Source organism: Austrofundulus limnaeus, unplaced genomic scaffold, assembly GCF_001266775.1.
Source record: "Austrofundulus limnaeus strain Quisiro unplaced genomic scaffold, Austrofundulus_limnaeus-1.0 Scaffold50, whole genome shotgun sequence".
Classification (NCBI taxonomy): domain Eukaryota; kingdom Metazoa; phylum Chordata; class Actinopteri; order Cyprinodontiformes; family Rivulidae; genus Austrofundulus; species Austrofundulus limnaeus.
Window position 1 is genome coordinate 615,278 of NW_013952452.1, and position 21,065 is coordinate 636,342.

Below are 21,065 nucleotides of genomic sequence, written 5' to 3' on the forward strand. Positions count from 1 at the left end.
ACCCAAACCACTGCACTTTTGGGTGCACCTAGTAGAATGGCATTTATTAGGAATAAAGACTTCTGAGTTCAGGTGCATTTGTGCATGCGGGGGGTCATTATGTTACCGCTATGTGGTATCTAGTATATTGCAGTTTTGTTTTTGTTTATTTTCATCACAAACCCGATCCTTATTGGGCTAACATTTGCTGTCTCATGTTTCTGCTTTTCCCAAAACCTGACAAACTTTCTCCACTTTCATCAAAGACGATACAGTTTTTGCATCTTGTAAATGCACCTGCGGGAGACAAGAACAGGGCAACCTATTAGAGGAACCCAGGGTGAGGAAAGACTGCTGAAATGTCTTTCCACCCCTCACATGCTCACTAAGTGGCCAAGATGGAAAAAAGAGTGCAAGTGAGGAAAGCAAGATGACATTTTGTCTTAAAAAAACCCATTAATTGCAGAACCACAGCGATTGATTTAGTCTGTTGGCCAAGTTGTGCCYACAGTTCACAGCACCTCATATAAATCATAGAGCTAAATTTATCGAACAACCTTTCTTAGAAGTTGTTTATATGTCAGAGCTGTAATTTTATCCAAAATACTTCCTCCATCTCCTCAATGTCTCCCCTTCATTGATTTTGAGAGGAAAAGGATGARAGAAATAATCAAAGATGTGTCTCTTCTGTTTTTTTCAAAACACTTTAAAAATTAAAGAAGTGTTTTCATGTAATGGAAGAAATGAAAAAGAGAGTAACTGAATACATTTAACATTTGATTAAATTTAGGTGGACAATGTGATGGATAGAATCATGCATATTTCAAGGGATACCTGACTAGGAATAATCATTGCTTTTGTGTGTGAAGAACAGGTTATTTTTTAATCAGAGATGATTTGGGAAGAGAAAAGATGAGAGTTAAGGCAGAAAAGGGAAATGGACAGTTAGAAAGGCACATGCAGGCAGACTGATAGAAACACACACACACACGCACATTTATATACACCCAAACACAGACAAAGGTCACACAGCCATCCCTGCCATCGGTGCTCAGACAAACTGGTAGTAAAATGCTCTATTTCCCATCCAAATTAAAGTGTCAGTTAATATTAATGTGAAAGTGAGGACCGTCCAACACACAACATGCAGACACACAAACACAGGCGCAAACACCATTTACACTCAAACACACAGACACAAATGCAAAATTTAGAATCTCGCTTGGTCARTTACTAGAAGCCGATGGTGGCATGCATGCAGGTCACTAAGAGGTCTGCGTGTGTTTGTGTGTGTGTGTTTAGCTCCAATCAAGCCCAGTGACACATCGCCTCCCATCTGTCACATGAAGGTTATTTCTGAATGAAGATGCAATTGTGGTGTCCTGTTATATAAATAGAGAGCAAAATGCTCCCTGTGTGTGTGTGTGTGTGTGTGTGTGTGTGTGTGTGTGTGTGTGTGTGTGTGTGTGTGTGTGTGTGTGNGTGTGTGTGTGTGTGTGTGTGTGTGTGTGTGTGTGTGTGTGTGTGTGTGTGTGTGTGTGTGTGAGAACAAGAAGAATTTGCAGCTTCATCACGTTTTTTATTTTTTATTTTTATTTTTTGGTCCAGCTCAGGTGGAGGTGTTGTTTCTTTAACTATGATTGTGGTGTTTGTGCACATGTGTGTGCACCTGCTGATTAGATCCAATTCCTGTTGTGTTTGTCTTGGTGTATCTTGTTGGTGCAAATGGGAACGCAGAATAGGAGAGGAGAGAATAATCCCTATGTATCTCTTTCTTCAAMCGACCGGAACATAGCTCTTGCAGCTTGCAGGAGAGCGCGCACACACAAACAAATGCACACAAACGCGATACCCAGCCACCCATAAAATCATAATGTCAGACCCATTAATGCCTCTAGATAGCAGCAACTGCATCCGTGCATGGCCCTATCCTTTCCCAAGAACTTACACAAACTCTTAAAAAAAACAGTTTATTAACCTCCTTTGACCAAAATCTCTACTCAGTATGTTTTTTATCTCTTTTTATTCTTTTTAATATGYTTAAAACCAAAATAGTGGATATTGTAGAAATAAAATAAGTGCCCAGACTGAGTGCACACACAATGGATAGAAAGTGCATTWAAACAATGCAAAGCCTGAAAGCAATAAGATTCTTAAACTCTCTGCACAGTTTGCTTTATTAAAGAGAAAACTAATTTAGCAAAGTTCTGAACTTGGACCGTCATTGTTTTCTTTATATATGTGCTTCATTTGGTAGTTTTTATGCCAAAACAAAAACTGTATGCATATATATAGTATATCCGTGCATATATACAAGTAATGTTGGCCCCAACTTTTGTTTACTAATGTAATCTGTAAAACATACTTGTGTATTGAAGCTGAGAGTTTGCTYTTAGGACAAACAGACAGACCTCGATAATTCTTTTCGAAATCAGGTAAAACTGAAATGTGTCATTTTTGGCAAAATAAAACTTAATATTTTTCTAACCGCATAGGTACTTTGGATGGCATGTCCCTGGTCTTTAGTACTACTGTGATTTATTTGGAGTTATCTTTGACCAAAGTCTTCTATTTTACATACATCAATGTCAGGAGTTGCTTTATCTGTACATTATCCCCTAAATCAGGAGCATCTTGTCTACATAAGCTGTAAAAACTGCTTCATGACTCTATGTCTACACTTTGTAAATTTTTACCCGGGGCTCTTACAAACCCTTGGATATATTTAAGTTGATTTAAAATGCTGTACCCCAAGTACTCTCTATTACCACCAAGAGGCCACACTTCTCCTGTTGCTGTACCCCAAGTACTCTCTATTACCACCAAGAGGCCACACTTCTCCTGTTTTTGCTTCTTTTCACTGACTTCTTGTGAAATGTAGAATAAAATTTTCAAGCCCTTTTTAATTCAGTAGAAAACCCTCAATGGCCTGGCTGTATAATAAATGATACTAATATCCCACTAGAATTTCTTTCGTCCCAGACAGCCTGCCGTCTTGTGGTTTTCGGATCTAGACTAGGGGGGAGGGGCTTTTTTGTTTCCAGGCCGCTCGTGTTGTGTGCCTGTTTTCTGTGGGAAAGTTCTTTGTTCAGTGAGTAATAAACTGTTGGAAAGTAGGACTTGTTTAAAAATGAAAATGAATAAAAAGATACAAGTTAATTCACTAAGTCCTACTTTATTTATGCGGATTCTTTTGGGAAAATTCCTGTGCCCTATTTCAGCTAACATTTAACAGTCTGTCAGTTCCAAATAAAAGTCCTTTTACAGTGTTGTAGGCATTTATAGTACATTGTAGCTGTTTTGCTGTTGCCTTGGTTTTTGATTTGTTTGTTCAATATGATCCCATTTGCATATTTATTCCTATCAATATTTTTAAATATTTCACAAATACAAACACACAGAGAATGAGTGCATTCTTGAAAAACTGCAGGAATTTCTTTTTAATGAATCACGTTTGAATTTGCAATCATTTTGTAAATCTGAAAATAGAATTAGCAATTTAAGATGTCTTTCATTTGCAACCGCAGTACTTCACATGCATTAATTTCATGCTTACATGGTCAAAAAGGCTGTTGRTACTGAATGCTTTAAATGTCAAACTTATTGGCGTACTCTTATAAGAGCACTCTATTCTTTAAGAAAATCTGTTATTTTTAGAATGACCAATATGATTACCAGTGAATGTTTGTGTTTTTATATTAAATCACAATCTTTGTAATTATCAAATCTTAATTATTGGATTATGCACGTTTTTCTAAAATTTACACTCAACATTTTGTTTTGCTTGAATTCTCTTATTTTTGAGGGCATTTATAACATTAACTGTAGTGATCAGTAGGGCTGTGTATTGGTAAGAATTTGGCGATACGAAACATATCACGACTGAGGGGTCACGATACGATATATTCCGATATATTTCGATACTGTAAACAAGGTGATATATTGAGATATTTATGGTCCAAAAATTCTATTAAATAAAAACCTCTTACTGGAAAAAAAAAAAACAAACAAACAAGAAACCAAAATTCATTGTCTCAGAATATTACATAGACATACTTTTGATACATTTAGCTGTGTTCTGCTTTGTATGTGTTTTATTTTATTCGTTTCATATTTCATCCATGTTTTCAATTATTAGACTAAATTTGCCAATAAATAGTTTGAAAATATATTTTTGCAGCTTTTCATTTTTAATATTAATTTACAATATGGTCACCCAACACTTAACAATAGCCTTTATGTTGTCATAAAGTTCAGTAAACAGATGATATGAAGCTGCTGCACACAGAGTTTTTTATTAATATTATTTCCTTTATTTAACCAGGAAAGTCCCATTGAGATTAAGAACCTCTTTTTCAAGGGAGTCCTGGCCAAGAGGCAGCAAAAAGTATACATTTACATAAAAATTACACAATTAAAACACAACACAAACAATCACTAATAAAAACATTGACAGTTCAAAGACGTAGTCTCTAATGCCCTCAATCTGGACTTAAAGGTGCTCAATGGGATCAATTCTGTTAACTTCCAGACTTTTTGCAACATGTTCCAAGTTGATGGGGCAGAGTAAACAAAGGCCCTTTTCCCAAATTCTGTACAGAGAAATGGAACAGAAAGCAAGAAATAATCATCTGAACGCAAGGAGTGTGAATCAACTCTTTTTCGTGTGATTAGGTCACAGATGTAAGATGGTAGCTGCCCAAGCAAAGCCTTATAAATAAAAGTGTACCAATGTCCCAACCTCCTGGTGGACAAAGAAGGCCATCCCACTCGAGTGTACAGCTCACAATGATGAGTCGAGGCTTTGCAATTAGTAACAAACCTCAGAGAAGCATGATAGACAGCATCAATTTTTTTAAGACATTGTGCTGAGGCATTCATATATAACAAGTCTCCATAATCTAAAATGGATAAAAATGTAGCGGTGACAAGCCGCCTTTTAACTGTAAAAGAAAAATTTATTTTATTTCGAAAAAAGAAGCCCAGCTTAAGTTTAAGTTTCTTCACAAGATTTTGAATGTGAGGCTTAAAACTGAGGGAGTCATCAATCAAGAACCCAAGATATTTATATGTGTGAACCATCTCTATAATATTTCCATTTCTGGGATCAGCTGACCTGCATCCAGAACCTGATTTGTATAACTGTGGGTCAAACAGCAGGGCAAGTCCCGAAGAAAACCAGTTAAGAAATTGAGAAGTTAAACGAGTTAAACCATTTTTGAAGCGAACACAACAGGATAAAGTATATGGACTTTGATGCGATGAGCCGGACATTGAGAGCAACAGACAGAGTTTTATGTCACGGGGGGAGTGCCGAGCTCGCTCAAGGTGATAGACGCATGCACTATATGCGTAACGTGAAAGCTGACTACAGTTGGAAAAAAGAGCGCACAAGACACTTAATTTGGCTTAAAATACAGACATTCTGACAAATAAGTAACTGTTTGTAACCTTACCTCAGCTTAGAAGGCAGAGGGTGTCGGTCTTTTCTGCTCAGATTCAGCTATCGGAGCATGAAGCTAATGTTTACTTACAATGCTAATGCTCTCTTACTCTGTGGCGCTCAAGAGGTAGAGGAGCCAAATGGCTGGCTCACTGCTGCCAGCTAGTGGTCAGAGGCTGAACTACAACATAAAAATGAATGGCTGGCAGGAAAGTTGACATTTTAAACCTTAATAAAAACTTGATACAGGGCTTTAGAATATCGATACAGTATCGGGAAATGAAATATTGCAATATTTCAGTGTATCGATATTTCTTACACCCCTAGTGATCAGATGGATATTTTGCTTTGGTAGAAAAGACTTAATTGAGGTTRAAATCTAATCAAAACCAGGTAAGTCATGCTGGGTTTGTTTGCATGTGTGTAAGAGAGAAACCATAAGACTGTGATCTGTTTATTACAATGTTTGTGGCTAATGAGCAAATTTGCCCCWGAGCCTGTAATTATTTAGTGTTGATGAGTTTGAGCTTATCAGGCAGTATGTACCCTAATTRTAAGAGCATATACACAAACTTTTACTTCTGTGTGCCACCAAGTTTGCTTTGCTGTGCTTTCCCATCAATCTGTGTATATCTGCTGTCAGCCCTGTGAGTGTGAGGGGCCGGGCTCAGCGCCACTGAGAATCACCCTGTCAGTTTTTGTGTCTCTGCGTCTTCCCCGGCGCCGTCACTCCTCTCCCTCGCYGCACAGATCAAAGAGCTGACACATGCCCCGATGTCGTCTCTCCCCTTCTTTCCTCTATCGCTACCTTGCTCCCTCTTTGGATCTTAACCCTCTCCCTCTGTCACTCACCATCTCTTTCTGTCCTTACATCCAGCTTTCTTCCTGACTATATCAGTGGGGATTTTGATTCCATTACTCCTGAGGTCAAAGCGTTCTATGTAGACAAGGTGAGTGAGAAAAACGTCCTCCACACACACAGCAGTACACTCAGAAGTAATGTGACTTTTGTCCTGCATAAATTTAACACTCTGAACAAAGGATTTCTGCCTGTTTCAATCTTAGAACACTTTCTGAAGCTGTACTGATTAGTGACCTTGGCATATACACAACTTTAGTAAGTAGTTGATTCTTCTTAAGGTTCATTTTAAAAGAAGGATTTTTAAAAATTGTTTCCTTTTTTGCCAACACAATATTTTAATTTTATTTTATTTTTTTATTTTTTACATAGTAATTTTCAGTAAAGCAGGGCTTATCAAAGTGGAGGTACTGGGGGTTGGGCTCAGAAAGCCGGAAGTAAGATAAGAAAAAAATATACAAAAATAATAATAATGATAATAAACCTACAATCAAACATAGTAATCATAATCAAATAAATGTTTTAAATAATTTTCATAAAGTCTAATCTGTTTTTTAACAAAAATTTAAAATGGAAATTATAATAATTTATTGCAATGTTCATTAAGAGAACTTCAGAGAGGTTTTATTATTATTTTGTTTTTATCATCAACAGTTTGTTGAAAAGTTGTTTTTATGTGGGGATGTAAGACAGTGTTTAAAACGTCATACTTTTCTTATGCTAAACAAATTTAATAATTATTGAATAGTGAATAAAAGTGGAAAAAGCATTGTAAAAGTTGAGGTTTCTTTATATATTTAGCATTAATTATGGGTTTGCAAGGAGGTCCCCAACCAAACACTAATGATGTTTGGGGGGTCTTGGATTGGATAAGTTTGGGAACCCCTGTGGAAAATTTTCTTCGTTTCAGTTTACTGTTACCTTAAAGCTCAAAGTTAAACAAACATATGGACTGATTGTACATTTTAGATAGAAGTTACGTCCTTTCCCTGTGTGGTAAAATCCTAAATATGTAACAGCAAGATAATTATTTATGTAAAAAAAAAACGTGCCAGAAAAAAACAACAAACACAAAGGTTTAACATCAAATGGAACAAATCATAGACTTTCTTTAGAGCTGGTTGCTTAATGTGTCTTCAACTATCTGACTGCATTTTGAAAGCATAAAATTCATTTCTGAACAGCCTCAATGTGGATCTTCTTGGTGGTTGGAGGTGGACCGTTTTTGTTCGTAACCATTTGGTAGTCCAAACACAATTTGTCCTGATCCTTAATGTACTAACAGGACCACACATAAGCATAAAAAAAAGGTTTTGGGGCACGCATTTAACTGTCAGSTATAAATGCTCTCAAATGTATCTCCAGGTTTATAAATCCTCACAGCATGGCTGTACGGCACGTTCAGCAAATCAACATCAAAGTGTTCATCAACAAAACTAAGTGTTTAATAATCTATGAAGGGGTTGTTCTATAGTTCCAACTACAAGCTTGATTCAATAAATATATTAATTAATTAATATTAATAATAATAATAATAATAAATTCATATTCAATACTTATTTAATTTTGGGGAAATCAGTGATTAAAGCACACATATGTACACATACCTCAGTGGAAAAGAAATAAAAAGTGTGATCCTTCTGCAGTGTGATTTTGTTTATTACGGCCACCACATCTGAAACTTTATTATGCATGCACACCACCACCTGCACATGTTCACATACCGGTACTCACGCGCACACATCACAGACACTGGGAGGCATTCAGGTGTGTCACTTTTTTTTTCTTCCTTTTACCCAATCCCCCCACTCTCTCTGTAGCTATCTCTAATACTAGACCCTTTTTACAAATATCACACAGGTTGACTGAAAAAAGGAAAGAAAAAAAGAAAAAGCAAGCTTTTTCCTTGAGAGAGAACAGACTGTTATGGTAATGCTTTTGAAGCAGAACAATTGGAAAGTTTGAGGCGTTCCTTCGAGATTTGCCTGAAACGGTGAATAATTCTGTATAAATGGAAAAGGGAGAGAACAGAAAAGCATCCATGAGGGAGGGAGGGGGGAGGAAGAGAGACAAAGGGAGGCAAGGATGGAAAGAGGATGGAAGCGGAGGGTGGATGGATGCGATCAAACCGAGCACAGCGAACAAGTTTGTGTGAACTCTCTGCGCTGCATGTGCGTGTCAGTGATATGAGAAAGTCAGCGCGACACAGGAGCAAAATGAAACAGTGGAGAGAGAAAGAGATAGGAGGGGGAAAAATGCCAGAGCATAGTTGTTTACCTAGATGTTGTAGTTTAAGGCCACTGACTGGAACCTCTACATTATTCAACAACACAACCCACAGGAAGCCAGACAGCACTAAAACTCTGATTTATACCTCTATCCATGCTTCCATCCTCTCTTTTTTTTTTTTTTTTGGCTCTGCTATTCCTTATCTCTCCCAGGGTATTTGTTTCTCTATCGGGATATTTGTATAAATATTAAATTGTGTTTTGTTGCTCTTGCATGCACTTTTTTATTTATTTATTTTTTGTTTTGTGTATGTATAGGGTTGCAAACTGATGGAAACAGCTGACCAAGATCTAACAGACTACACAAAGTGTCTGAGTATCATGTTGGAGGAAATACAGAGGAGAAAGTTGCAGGTAAATTGCACTGCACACATCCTTGGACATAATTTAATTATGACATTTATGTCACAATAAATATTGTGAAGGGTATTATTGTAAAGACAGAAAATGTATGCATGTATGTATGTATGTATGTATGTACTGTATATATATTAGGGGTGCAACAATACATCTATATCATCCGTATCTATAGCAAACCGGTCAATAAAGTGCTCTAGGTTCAATACACACTATGTATTGAACAATACATGTGTTTAAAATTTATTTTATCAACTTTTATTTATTTATTTATTGTTACTGAACTTAAATACATTTTTCACGCATCTGTACTTTACTTAAGTAGATTTACCATAATCTTGGATACTTTCGACTTTTACTCCACTACATTTCTGTAAAGCGTTGCATTACAAGTTACATTCACTTCACATTACGTTTTTTTTAATTTGCTTCTTTAGTTTGAAAGTAATCAATGGAGAGAGGGGAATTGCTATAATTGGTCCACTGAACCACTGCAAAGCAGGAAAAATACCATTAGACCCTCCTTCAAGAGGAGCGGGGCGATTCTGCATCACCTGTTGGAGCATCAGCAGCACCAGCACACCCAAAATGGATTCCAACACAGAGAGTCAGCTAAACAAAATGTGCCACTCATGTTCGTCATTCAAAAAAACGACTCGTGGAGATTTGATAGAGGGGGGTTGGTGGTGAATTTACAGTTTCTGTAACTGTTGTCACAATCTTCGATGATGCACAGAATCACAAGTCCAAGTGTGAACAGTGTCACAGAGGGTAAACACAAAAACATGCATCATCTGCATTGTAGTTCACTAAAATGGCTCACCAATGATGTGTTAAAAAATATACATACATAGGCACACATCATGAGCAAGTACTTTTAAGTATTTTTAAAAGCAAGTACTTATTTTTACTCAAGTAAAAATGTTATGTGGTTGTTTTACTAGAGTACATCTTTGTCTGTTTATCTATACTTTTAGTACAGAGTTTGAGTAATTTCTCCACCACTGTTGAAGTGTAGCCAGAATGATCCAATCTAAATGAGGCTGACCACTACAAACTTCATTGTAAATATATAACATCAGTTTTGTGTTTACTTAGATGAATAAAATGCATCATAATGCTGCTCAGACTGTTGTCCTCTGGTTGACACAGCAGGTCATAGCTTATGATGACCACAGCAAACAATACAAGACTAACAGAAACTCACTCATACAACATCCTGCAAAACACTCAGATTAATAAATACCTGCCAAAGTAGACTTAAAACTTTTAAAGGAAAAAAAAAATGGAACAAAYAAACAAAAGAAAGAGCTATATTTTCAGAATATTTCTAATGATCATTGTCTAATTATCTTAAATCAACTGAGAGGATTTTTTATTGTATTGATCTATTCCATCACTGCAGCTGCTTTTTCAGCAAGTCAATTAGATAAGAAATGTATTGTTCACTGTTGCTGGTTTTAATAAAATAAATAGCAAATCATGCAGCGTTGGGGGAAATTAAATAAGTTGAGCTCTCCTCCTTTGCAGCCTCTGAATATGTTTAGTGCCCGACATTCAGTCCTCAGGTGTTAAAGAAGTAAGGTGCTCAGAGGTCAGTGGTGTCTGACTATATTTTACCGATCGCAAATCCCTGGTGTGATATGTGGGTGTATGGATATAAAACACCGTCTCCTCTGGAAAATAAATATACTCAATGTTTCCTGAGGAGAAATGTAGAAAAATACCAGTAGAATAAAATTAGCTACATTTACACCTACTTATAAATTGCAAAGTGAAACCTGTCTGTTCTAGAATAAAATATTTAACTTATATAGCCCTTATATAGCCTCAAGTAGAGCCAAGTGTTTAAAACCTAGATATACATTACTGGGCTTTCTTTTTGTCATGAGATTTGTTCATGTTTTGTGCGTTGTGTGTCTGACCTTCCGTCTTTTACTTTTTCTTCTCTATTTGGTTTGTTGTATATATGTTTCTTTTGTGTTATAAGAAGCAAAAGAGTGTTGCTCCAATCACTGACAAGTGTCCCAATCACTTCACATTTTTAAACTAATGAAAGCTGATGAAGAAAACACTTTGGAACATGCAAACATGCACTTCATCCTCTGTGTACACACGTGTGGCTTAAGATTTTTTTTTTTACCTTTTCCATGAGTTTTTAAGCACTTTCAGAAAACACTTCAAGTTTAGAGTTAGACACCTTCTGGCCATCTCAGTATGTTTTCTGGATTGCCAAGGTGTCATGGGAAGTTAAAGTCTGTCTGCTGCTGTTGCACCTTTAGCCCCGTCTCCATCGTCAAGTCTTAATTCTGTTCAGTTCATGTCTGATCGGTTCTGCTCAGGTGTATGTCTCCGTGGTAGTCTGTCCCTCACTCAGTGGGCGTGATTGTGGGCGGATCGTCAGCCCGCGGCTTAAGTTGTGGTGTAAAAAAAAAGGTTGTGGTTTTCTCGTCAGGTAGTCAAACTTTTTTTTCTGCTTATTTCACACTGCTCCCTGTAGCTCAAGCTGTTTGCGCTCGTCTCCTTCACCTTTCTCCACATAAAGTTTGCTGGAGGAGTTTGAAAGTTCTCAACTCAGCCAATCCACAGTCAGAAGTCTGCTGATGTTAAATCGTTTGCTTGCAATACCTGGTTGTACCTGTTTGAAACCGCTATCGAAGTGTGTTCATTTTCATGAGAGACTGGTCAAACACTTCAGTAATGTTAATAAGTTTATTACAGAGAAGTTGAAGAAAGGAATTCACAGCTGCGGGTCCCTTGTGTCTCCCAGAATGCATAGAGACAAAGAGACAATGAATGGCTTATTACTACCGCTTTAGTTCACAGTTCATTTATCTGATAGGTTGATCAACAAGGGGGAAGTCCTCTGGTCCCACATGGATCTCTGATTGGTTCTGAAGCTTCCCTCAAACATGTTCCGTCCAATAGTCCATCAGCAAATAAGGAGCTCAGCCTATGATCACCTTTGCTTGAACTAAAATTATCCATTGAGCTAAAAATAAAATAACAAACATCCTGAGGTTTAATCATTTTGTAAACACATTMTTTCATGAAGTATGTAAAAATGTCTAAATTAATTTTGTTTATTATGAAAATATGACCCTGAAAGGAAGAAGTGGGTATAAATAATGGATGGATGAACAATTTTTGTATGATATAAAAGAAATAGTGCAGCACATTTAGCACTTTCAGAYGCACCTCTGCGTCTGAAAGCAGTTGGAACCGAAAATGGAGACACATTTAGCCGAGGCTGAACCAAAGAGAACCGCAAACAGACACGCCCATGGAGAGGGAGCTTATGTGTTGCCAAGTGAGGTAGTAGCAACTTAAAAAGGGGAAGTAGCCTTGCAGCTCAGTTGAGTGATGTAATGATGAGATGCACTCCGCGTGACCTCCTGTTTGCAGGGTTTAAAAGTCTAAACAATAATTGCAGAAGAGAAGAATGATGATAACACACAACAACTTTGAATTTAGTAGAAGAATTTGGTTAACAACTTGGAGCATCAATGCAGCTGGATTCCACGCCACAATTTTATTTATTTATTTTTGTTTCATAAAGCTTGCTTCATTTCTGAAAGCTGACAATTATGTGAGTTGTGGGATTTTGGCAAATTTGTTTTACTCAAACTGGAGCATAGACTCTCTTTAGCACCTAAATAGAGTTAAATCAAATAAAAGCTGAACATTGCCAGTTTTTAATGGTTTTATTCACTGTCATATTCTTCTTCGGCGCACCTTCACAGATTTTCATTCATGTAGTCTTATTGAAAGAAATACTAAAATTAATTACCAGATGGTGTCATGTGAAATCCCCATAAATTGTGTCAGAGGATTATAGTGGATTCATGTGGTTTTGCTATAGAATTTAGATGAATGTACCTATTTCCTAAAAATGGTGCTGTTTTTTTATATATTGTAGGTTTATACGCTGAGCTGTGCACACAGTACAGCATGTTTGTTCTCTGTTTGTGTCAGTTCAGTTGAGGTGTTGCAATGTTGCTATTTTTCTGTTATGATCTGTTTCTAATRTTTAGGCAGCAAGAGGAGATTTGTGTTGGTCTCTGGTCGCTCTATGTAACAGAGAGAAAAATATACTGTACATTTTCCCTACATAGCCACAAGATTAATTTTGTCCTAGATTTTTKTTGGTGAGTAAGCAAACATGAGAAATCAATTGATTAAAAAAAGTTAACATAATTTTCATAAGTATTTCTGACCAAACATACATATTGATTAAAAGTAAAGATGTAAGATGGTTTTACTGGTGACCTCTGTCACTGTTCTTTGTTCTTTTTCTTTTTTTATTTGTCTTTATTTAATTTGAACTGTGTTCTGTTGTTTTGTTGATTTTTTAAGTTTTTAAAAGTTTCCCATTTGAATATTGTTGCAAAAAGCTGTTAGACCCTATTACGTATTTTGATGTGTGCATGAAACTGTTTGAACTGTCTGAACCTTTAATATAAATTTAAGATATCTGATTAGGGATGCATGATATATCAACATTAACATTGGTATCGGACGATATTGGTCATTGAGAATATTGGTTCGCTGAGTAAACTGGGCCAATATTAAAGTCCAATATTGATTTCCCACTTTTTAGCTTTGTGTTTCTGTTTTGGGATGGGGAATACCTGAAGGAATACCTGAAGCAGAGTAGTAGTTTTTAGTATGTATTAAATTAAATTATAATATAAATTATATTTTTGTAATATCGGTAAATATCGGTTATCAGCCATAAAAGCAATATTAATATTGATATCAGCTGAAATGTTCATATTGGTGCATCCCTAGTATTTATGTGGAAATTGAACAGTAAGTGGAAAATTTAGAAAACATTACCAGTGTTCATTTTGTTTTTCTTGGGTTTGATAATAAAATAACAGTGGAATGTTCAGAGAGGAAATGTGATTAGGTCAATCCTGTAAGGTTTAACAATATTTTATAGTCTTTGTCGGATCACAGWGAACCACTTGACAGCAAGATTAGCATTTTCACTACCTTACAACCTCTCCATCTCTGTCACTTTGTCTCCCTCACAGAGGGGAGTTTGTTTACCAAGAGTTGTTTACAGTTTAAGCGATGTCTCATCATGTGGGGGCGGCAGCCAGATGTTGAAATAACCTCAGTCCCAGCACTCAGTTTTGTTTTAACTACATCTCCCGAGGCAGAAAGTTAGTTGCAGCACATTTAGTTTTTTTTTCTCTTTCTTGTATGACTTTTTTTTTCCACTAGTTTGATCAGAACTCTTAAGTGTTAAAAGATGTGTCACTGAGATATTAACTGTGTCATCTAGTCAGTGGAAAATGAAAACGCATTTATTTTAGACAAAGTGACAAATGAACATCCCAGGAAGTTATCGTGTAGAATTATGAACTGGGTTAATGTACTGTATGGACAGTCATAAGAAAAAGCAGCTTTGTTAAAACAAATTATTTTACCTTCTCTCAGAGGAGAAGCAGTGGGAGAATAAGTCAAAATACTAAATATTCTTGGGAAACAAACTTTTTTATCAAATGATCCCTTTTTTATTTTATAAAGGCAATAAAGAACTGTTGTTTAAACACTTTCAAAGTCTGTCCGTCCGTTTTCTTCCGCTTATCTGGGATCGGGTCGCAGGGGTAGCAGCCTAAGTAGAGAGACCCAGACTTCCCTCTCCCCAGCCACTTGGCCAGCTCATCTGAGGGAATCCCAAGACGTTTCTAGGAGAAACATAGTTCCTCTAGCGTGTCCTGGATCTTCCTCTGGGCCTCCTCCCAGTGGGACATGCCCGGAACACCTCACCAGAGATGCGTCCAGGAGGCATCCTAACCAGAGGCCGAGCCACCTCAACTGGCTCCTCTTGACGTGGAGGAGCAGCAGCTGTAGTCCCTCCTGGATGACTGAGTTTCTCACCCTATCTCAAAGAGAGAGCCCAGACACCCTGCGAAGGAAACTCATTTCAGCCGCTTGTATCCGCAACCTCGTTCTTTCAGTCACTATCCAAACCTCGTGACCATAGATTAGGGTAGGAACATAGACCAACCGGTAAATCAGGAGCTTCGCCTTCTAGCTCAGCTCCCACTTCACCATGAACGGTACAGCGCCCGCATCACTGCAGACGCAGCACCAATCCGCCTGTCGATCTCCCGCTCCGTTCTTCCTTCATTCGTGAACAAGACCCCAAGATACTTAAACTTCTCCACTTGGGGCAGGACCTCCTCCTCGACCTGGAGGTGGCACCCTACCCTAGTCCAACTCTCACTGGAAATGAGTCCGACTTACTACCGGCAATGTGGACCAAGTTCTGGCACTGGTCGTACAGGGACCTAACAGCCCGTATCAATGGAMCTTGGTACCCCATACTCCCAGAGTACCCCCCACAGGAGTTCCCAAGGGACACTGTCCAACGCCTTCTCCAAGTCCACAAAACACATGTAGACTGGTTGAGCGAACTCCCATGCACTCTCCAGGACCCTGCTGAGGGTGCATAGCTTTCAAAGTGTAAAAGAAAAAAAGATTTGCTTTAAAAAAATGCACATTATATCCTTCATCTTCATCTTCTACTGCTTTTCATAGTCAGGTCACAGAGGAAACAGGTCCAGGAGAGAAACCAAGACCCAGACCACAGAAGATACACAGTCCCACCAGTGAGTTCTTGGTCTGCCCCAGGGCCTCTTTCCTTTGGGACATGCCTTAAAAACCTCTAAAGGTTGGTACAGCATTGAGATGATACTCTAGTGTATGCAAGTACTTCAAGTTAGCAGGTAGAGGAATTCTGGTATCTGGGCATCTTGCTCTCAAGTGATGAATGGATGGATCAGGCAGGGCTTAATCCCCAGTAGTGAGGGTGTTGCCTTGGTCAGTTTGCATTGAGCTGAAAGGCAAAGCTCTTGATTTACAGTTAGCATCATGAAGGATGGCTCATGTCGGAAGAAACAAGATCCAGGATAAAAGCGGTCAAAATGAGTTTCCTATATGTTGATCAGGTTTAGCCTTAGAGATAGGATAAAGAGTTCTGTCATCCGAGAGGAGCACGGAGTAGAGTTGCTGTTCCTTTGCATCATTTGAGGTGGTTTGGGCGTCTGGGGAGACTCTGTCAGTCTTTAAAATCTTCCATAACTGAAGCAGACTCCCCCTTATCCTCTATGGTGCTTTTAAAATTGTGGCAAACAAATTAATTTTACTTCCTGTGTACATCAACTGTATATTAGTCATACTTGTGACATGAAGAACAGTTATTTCAGTGGAAATGTTTAGGAAATTAAAAATAAAAATTCATTAAAAATTGTCTTGATTAAAAATATTTACCTCAATGAATTATTATAGTCAAATTCAGTAATTATGATGATGATACGTGTAAGCTAAATGTTCCATATTAGTTGCAACTGATTGCAGTCTGTCTTGGTGACAAGTTCAATACCAAATCTTTTTTTTCTGTTTAAGAATATTGTGTCATCATAGCAAGATCTAAAAAAGTCTTCAAGGCTAAAAGRGAAAAAAAAGAAATTTTGTGGATGCCTGCAAGTTTGGCAAAGAGTATAAAAAGATCAAGCGCAGACTGTCTGAAAGAAGAAGTTTCAAAGAATCGTTAACTTTCATCACACAGTCTGGATGTAATGCGAGTTTTGGTGTCAAACTGCCTGTATCTACAAGGAGAGTTCAGATTTATTATGAATGGGTGACATGCTTGTGAAAAGCTTCTACTTTTCAAAAATATTGGAGCTAAACAGCAGCGAGTGAAAGACCTGGTCATTTAGAAGAAACATGATCTGCAGACAAAGAGGGGATTGTTTGAGAAGGAATGTGTTTGATGCAGACCAAAGAAATCAGCAACTAAGCAGGATGGAGTTTTGTTTTCTTTCATAGATGGATTTGCTGATTGTGATGCTCTTTGACCAGGTCATTTCAGTACTGTTGCAAGAACATGCCAAATGTTTTCTTGTAGTACAGTGTATGTAGAAAAAAAAGAAAGCTGTTATTGGTTATGTCTTACTGGCTGTAAATACATACTCAGTTTCTTTTGCAACTCAAATAATGTCCCTGAACATTTACAAGGGTAATAAAAAAGGAAAAACACCAAAGTTTAGGTGATTGATGGAACTCGGTTCATGTTCTGTTCTTGTGTGAGTGGCAGTCATCAGCCTGTGAYGGCTCTTTTGCCCTGTAGACTCTGTTGGGTTTTAATGCTGTCAGCACTGGTGCTGACTGATTTGGGACTTAGTACAAGGATAGAACTGCTGAGAAGTGTAAATATTGTAACAACATTTAAATTAACCTTATTTTGGTTCTGAAGTTGCAGAAAATAGTTGCATTTTAAGATATCCACCCACCTTAACTTATTTATGTTCACCTTTGAAACTAGAAAAACGCATGGCCGTAGCCCTATTTTTGTTCATTATTTGATCTTTGATTACCTTCTTTGTTTTATTTGTTCAAGCTTGTTGGCCTTACTGTGATTGTTTTAGGACTTAACTGACCTAATAGCCTTTTTGATGAAGGGCTATCCATCAGGCCCACCAATCAGTGCCCCCACACCCCCGGACCCCCAATTTATCTGAAAAAAGGGTATCTGGACATACAAAAATGGTTATAGCTCAAAAACTATTAAACATAGGAGCTTCAGATTTTTGTTAGTTGTTTAGCTCTGATGAGGGTCAATCCATCAGGTCAACCAATGCCCCCCTCCCCCCTAAAAAAATTAATAAATAAAATAAAAAGACCCCCCACTGCCGTGCGAGGGTCATTATGTTACCGCTATGCGGTATCTAGTTTTTTACCTGGTTTTCTGCGCAGGCTCACAAGGGGGCTGGTGCCTAAATCATATCTGGTTTATCGGTCACACTTTTCCAAAAGATTCCTACACAATTTTACACAGTATAAATTGCATTGAAACACAGAATTCTGCAGGTATTAGTCACAGTCTGTTCTCCATCTTTTGATGATGTCTTTGCATGTTGCACTCAGAAAGAGACTTCCATCAGCAGTCCCTTGTATGAATCTCTTAGTTATTTTTGTGTGGAAACACACCTTTCATTTCTCCAAATGTTCATTACACATCAGGTGAAACACCTTGCCAGATAATTGTAGCACTGTATGGTATTCTCTGTGTTGTGTCTACAGGTGGATACTATTGTGACACTTGGTGGTCTGGCAGGCAGATTTGACCAGATCATGGCTTCTGTTGAGACCCTTTTCCACGCTTTATCCATGACACAACTGGCCGTCATAATAATTCAGGGGGAAAGCTTGGCATATTTACTGAGACCCGTGAGTAAATTGTTCTTCTGCATTAAACCCAAAGTTTTTCTCTAGAATTGAACAAACTTCGAAAGTACTTGCTCCTATTCCTACTTGCATAGCCAGCCAATTAGACTTGAATCTAGCTGTTATTTATTGGTGTTTGTTTGTCTTTCCCTATTGATAAAAATATAGTTTTGTTTTACGTACATAGTCAAATGTAAATTTAAACCTTAAAGTTGCGGGCTATGATAAGGTATACATTTAGAATCCTCTTAAATTTCTTTTTCTAAATGTAAGTTTCCAAAGAATTCATTTTTCATAAAAAAAATAAAATGGTCTTACTGCAGGTTTATCTTCCTTGCATATAAACACTCCACATGTAGGCAGAATGTATTTTCTTCACACCAGGCTGGCATTGTGCTTTAACAACTCCCTAATCATCCGTCTTCCAGTCATTCTCCTCATTTTCTGTTCTTGTTCACAAATGGTTTTTCTTGCTCTGCTTCCACCTTGATTGGAGTGCTGAATGCTTTTTTTCCCTTTTGGGTTAAGTAATCATGCCAAGAACACAAACACACTCTCAGTCACATACACACTTCTATGCTCTTATGATGTCCCAATTTGCTGTTGTGAATGTGAGAGCAGGAGACGCTCTTGATGCTCCCAAGTTGTTGATTTTTTTTTCTCCCAACGCCAGCCCCTTTCTCAGGCTTCTCCTCTGATTGAGTTTACAAGTAGACCGTGCATCCCCTCCATACCCCTCAGCCTTTACGCTTTGTTGTTTTTTTCCTTTCAAGAGAGGTTTTTGAGACAAACTGTCACCACCTACGGATGATGCCATGAAACACTGAGGAAACTTCTCTTTTTTAAAAACTCTCTTGATACTTCTCGTCATTATTCAAAGCTTTGTTGTCATTTGCTGTTTCATACCTCAACACCTCCAATTAATCTTAATTCAGCAAGAAATTGGGCTCGTTTGTCAACAGAGACACAACTCACCAGCGGCTGGTGAACACACGTTTTTACACGAAGGTGAGCTCAACCTTCGAACGGCCCAATTCTATTTGTTCAAGTAACATCTGTAATTGAGGTGTTTACAACTTTTACCGACTGACCTCCCAAGTTGCATTTCATACGATCACATTTTCTTTTGTGCTTTGCTTCAGAAGTTAACAAGACAATCAGTTGGAGTCAAAAGTTAATTGGACAATTATTAAACGTGAAGTTCACGTTCTATGCTCACATTAACACACATAAAACAAAATATGTGATTTGGGGATGTGCATTGCTAGTTAGGCTAAACTATATATTTAACACTTGTCACTGTATAAATAAACAATAACAGTGTTTCCCCCAGTGTTTTGTAGGCCATATTTTACTTGCCCCTCCATTAAACGTCCCAACAAGACTGCCCATCCTCCCTATCAAATTCTCCTCCCCATGTGCTGATGAAAGTTCTCTTCCAGGCATGGTGTGAAGATTGTGGCATCAGAATAAGTGGCTTGGACCACTTATATCTGCGTGTTTGTTTTAAAGACAAGCTTTTGAAGTGGCTCAAGTTGCACGGTTTTTTTTTTCTCTAAATATGGTGTCAACGTATAATTATGCCATCTCTAGGAAATATGACAAAGTCATGATTTTTCTATATCTGGCTTTGAGCTTTGCATAATTCTCATATTAGTTTATTAAATTATGTGTAGAAATGCTTGTGGGACTGTACTCTTTTTTTGTTTTGGGGTCCCTGTGCAACAAGAGGATGTTTTAATCAGTCTACATCCCAAGGTGGTGCTAAATTTACTTAATTTGAGTCTCAAAGAACGAGGAGACACAGAGTTCACCAGCTATGTTTGTTTATCTCTTGTGATCTGCCTTATTAAGTCTCAGACAAGTATTTATGCAAATGGTAACCCCAACTCAGAAGATATTTGAGAGAACCTGAGTCCCTGTGTTTTGGGAGAACACGATGCACAACGCTGCATCAGCCCAATCCGAGCTATAAATCAGTCCAACACACAGCCTCTAAACTGCAAGCTTGTTTGCTTCTGACCTTTTCAGGAGTGAAACTTGTCAGTGGAGTTGCTGATTTAAATGATAAAACGTGGTACCTGAGTTAGGTTAAGTCGTGGAAACCTCTGTGCTGGAACAGCTGAAGCATGGATGAAGCAACCCAAAATAAAACATACATAAATATGAATGAGTTAAAGAATTAACAGTCAATTGTACTCGATGTATTTGTTTAATGGTAGTGTTTATCAAGTTCAAAACTGCTTGCAACTATTTTGACTTTCTGTGACAGGCAGCACAGTAGAGTAAAATTCAAATTGATGCAGTGAAAGTGGGCTAAAGCTTTGACGAGGATTATAATATATTTTAATGAGCCAGTCTCCTTGTTGAGAAACTGTGGTTTTCAATCTGGTTTGAAAAGGTTTAAGAAGTCTTGCTCCGTATTTTGTATTCTCTTTTTATTCCTGACTTTGCTTTAATGTATAAACAATAATTTATGTGATTCATGTTTGCGTGCCAGCAGGGCAACCACAGGCTGGGAGTGAACACGGGTCTGGAGGGGGACTGGTGTGGCCTCATTCCAGTAGGTGGACCCTGCCAAACAGTCACCACGGGACTCAAATGGAACCTAAGTGAGTCATTTTTTTTTTGTTCGTATTAGACTCCAGCTCTCTTTACTTCTATACTTTGTAGGCTCAATACAAAGTAAGCCTCAGATATTTCAAAACTGAACAATCTTGTCGAGGTTTGGAGCTCTTAATGCTCATATCGTCACAGAAAAGTCCAAGACCAAGTACCTAATTTTCCATTTATAATTTGAATATAGATAGATAGATAGATAGATAGATAGATAGATAGATAGATAGATAGATAGATAGATAGATAGATAGATAGATAGATAGATAGATAGATAGAT

General features: G+C 37.7%; 1 protein-coding gene across 4 annotated transcripts in view; it reads left to right on the plus strand.

Annotated features, from left to right (window-relative positions):
• tpk1 (thiamin pyrophosphokinase 1) overlaps window positions 1-21,065 on the plus strand; it is an 83,582-nt gene that overhangs the window by 30,512 nt on the left and 32,005 nt on the right. Inside the window, exons 4-7 of one of the 4 annotated variants that reach the window (XM_014008449.1) lie at window positions 6,300-6,372; window positions 8,828-8,923; window positions 18,026-18,172; window positions 20,670-20,781. In XM_014008449.1, the coding sequence (XP_013863903.1) occupies window positions 6,300-6,372; window positions 8,828-8,923; window positions 18,026-18,172; window positions 20,670-20,781 (428 nt within the window). Of the gene's footprint in view, window positions 1-6,299; window positions 6,373-8,827; window positions 8,924-9,363; window positions 9,802-18,025; window positions 18,173-20,669; window positions 20,782-21,065 lie in introns of those variants that run through there. The other 3 variants (XM_014008450.1, XM_014008452.1, XM_014008451.1) reach the window with 3 other exon arrangements.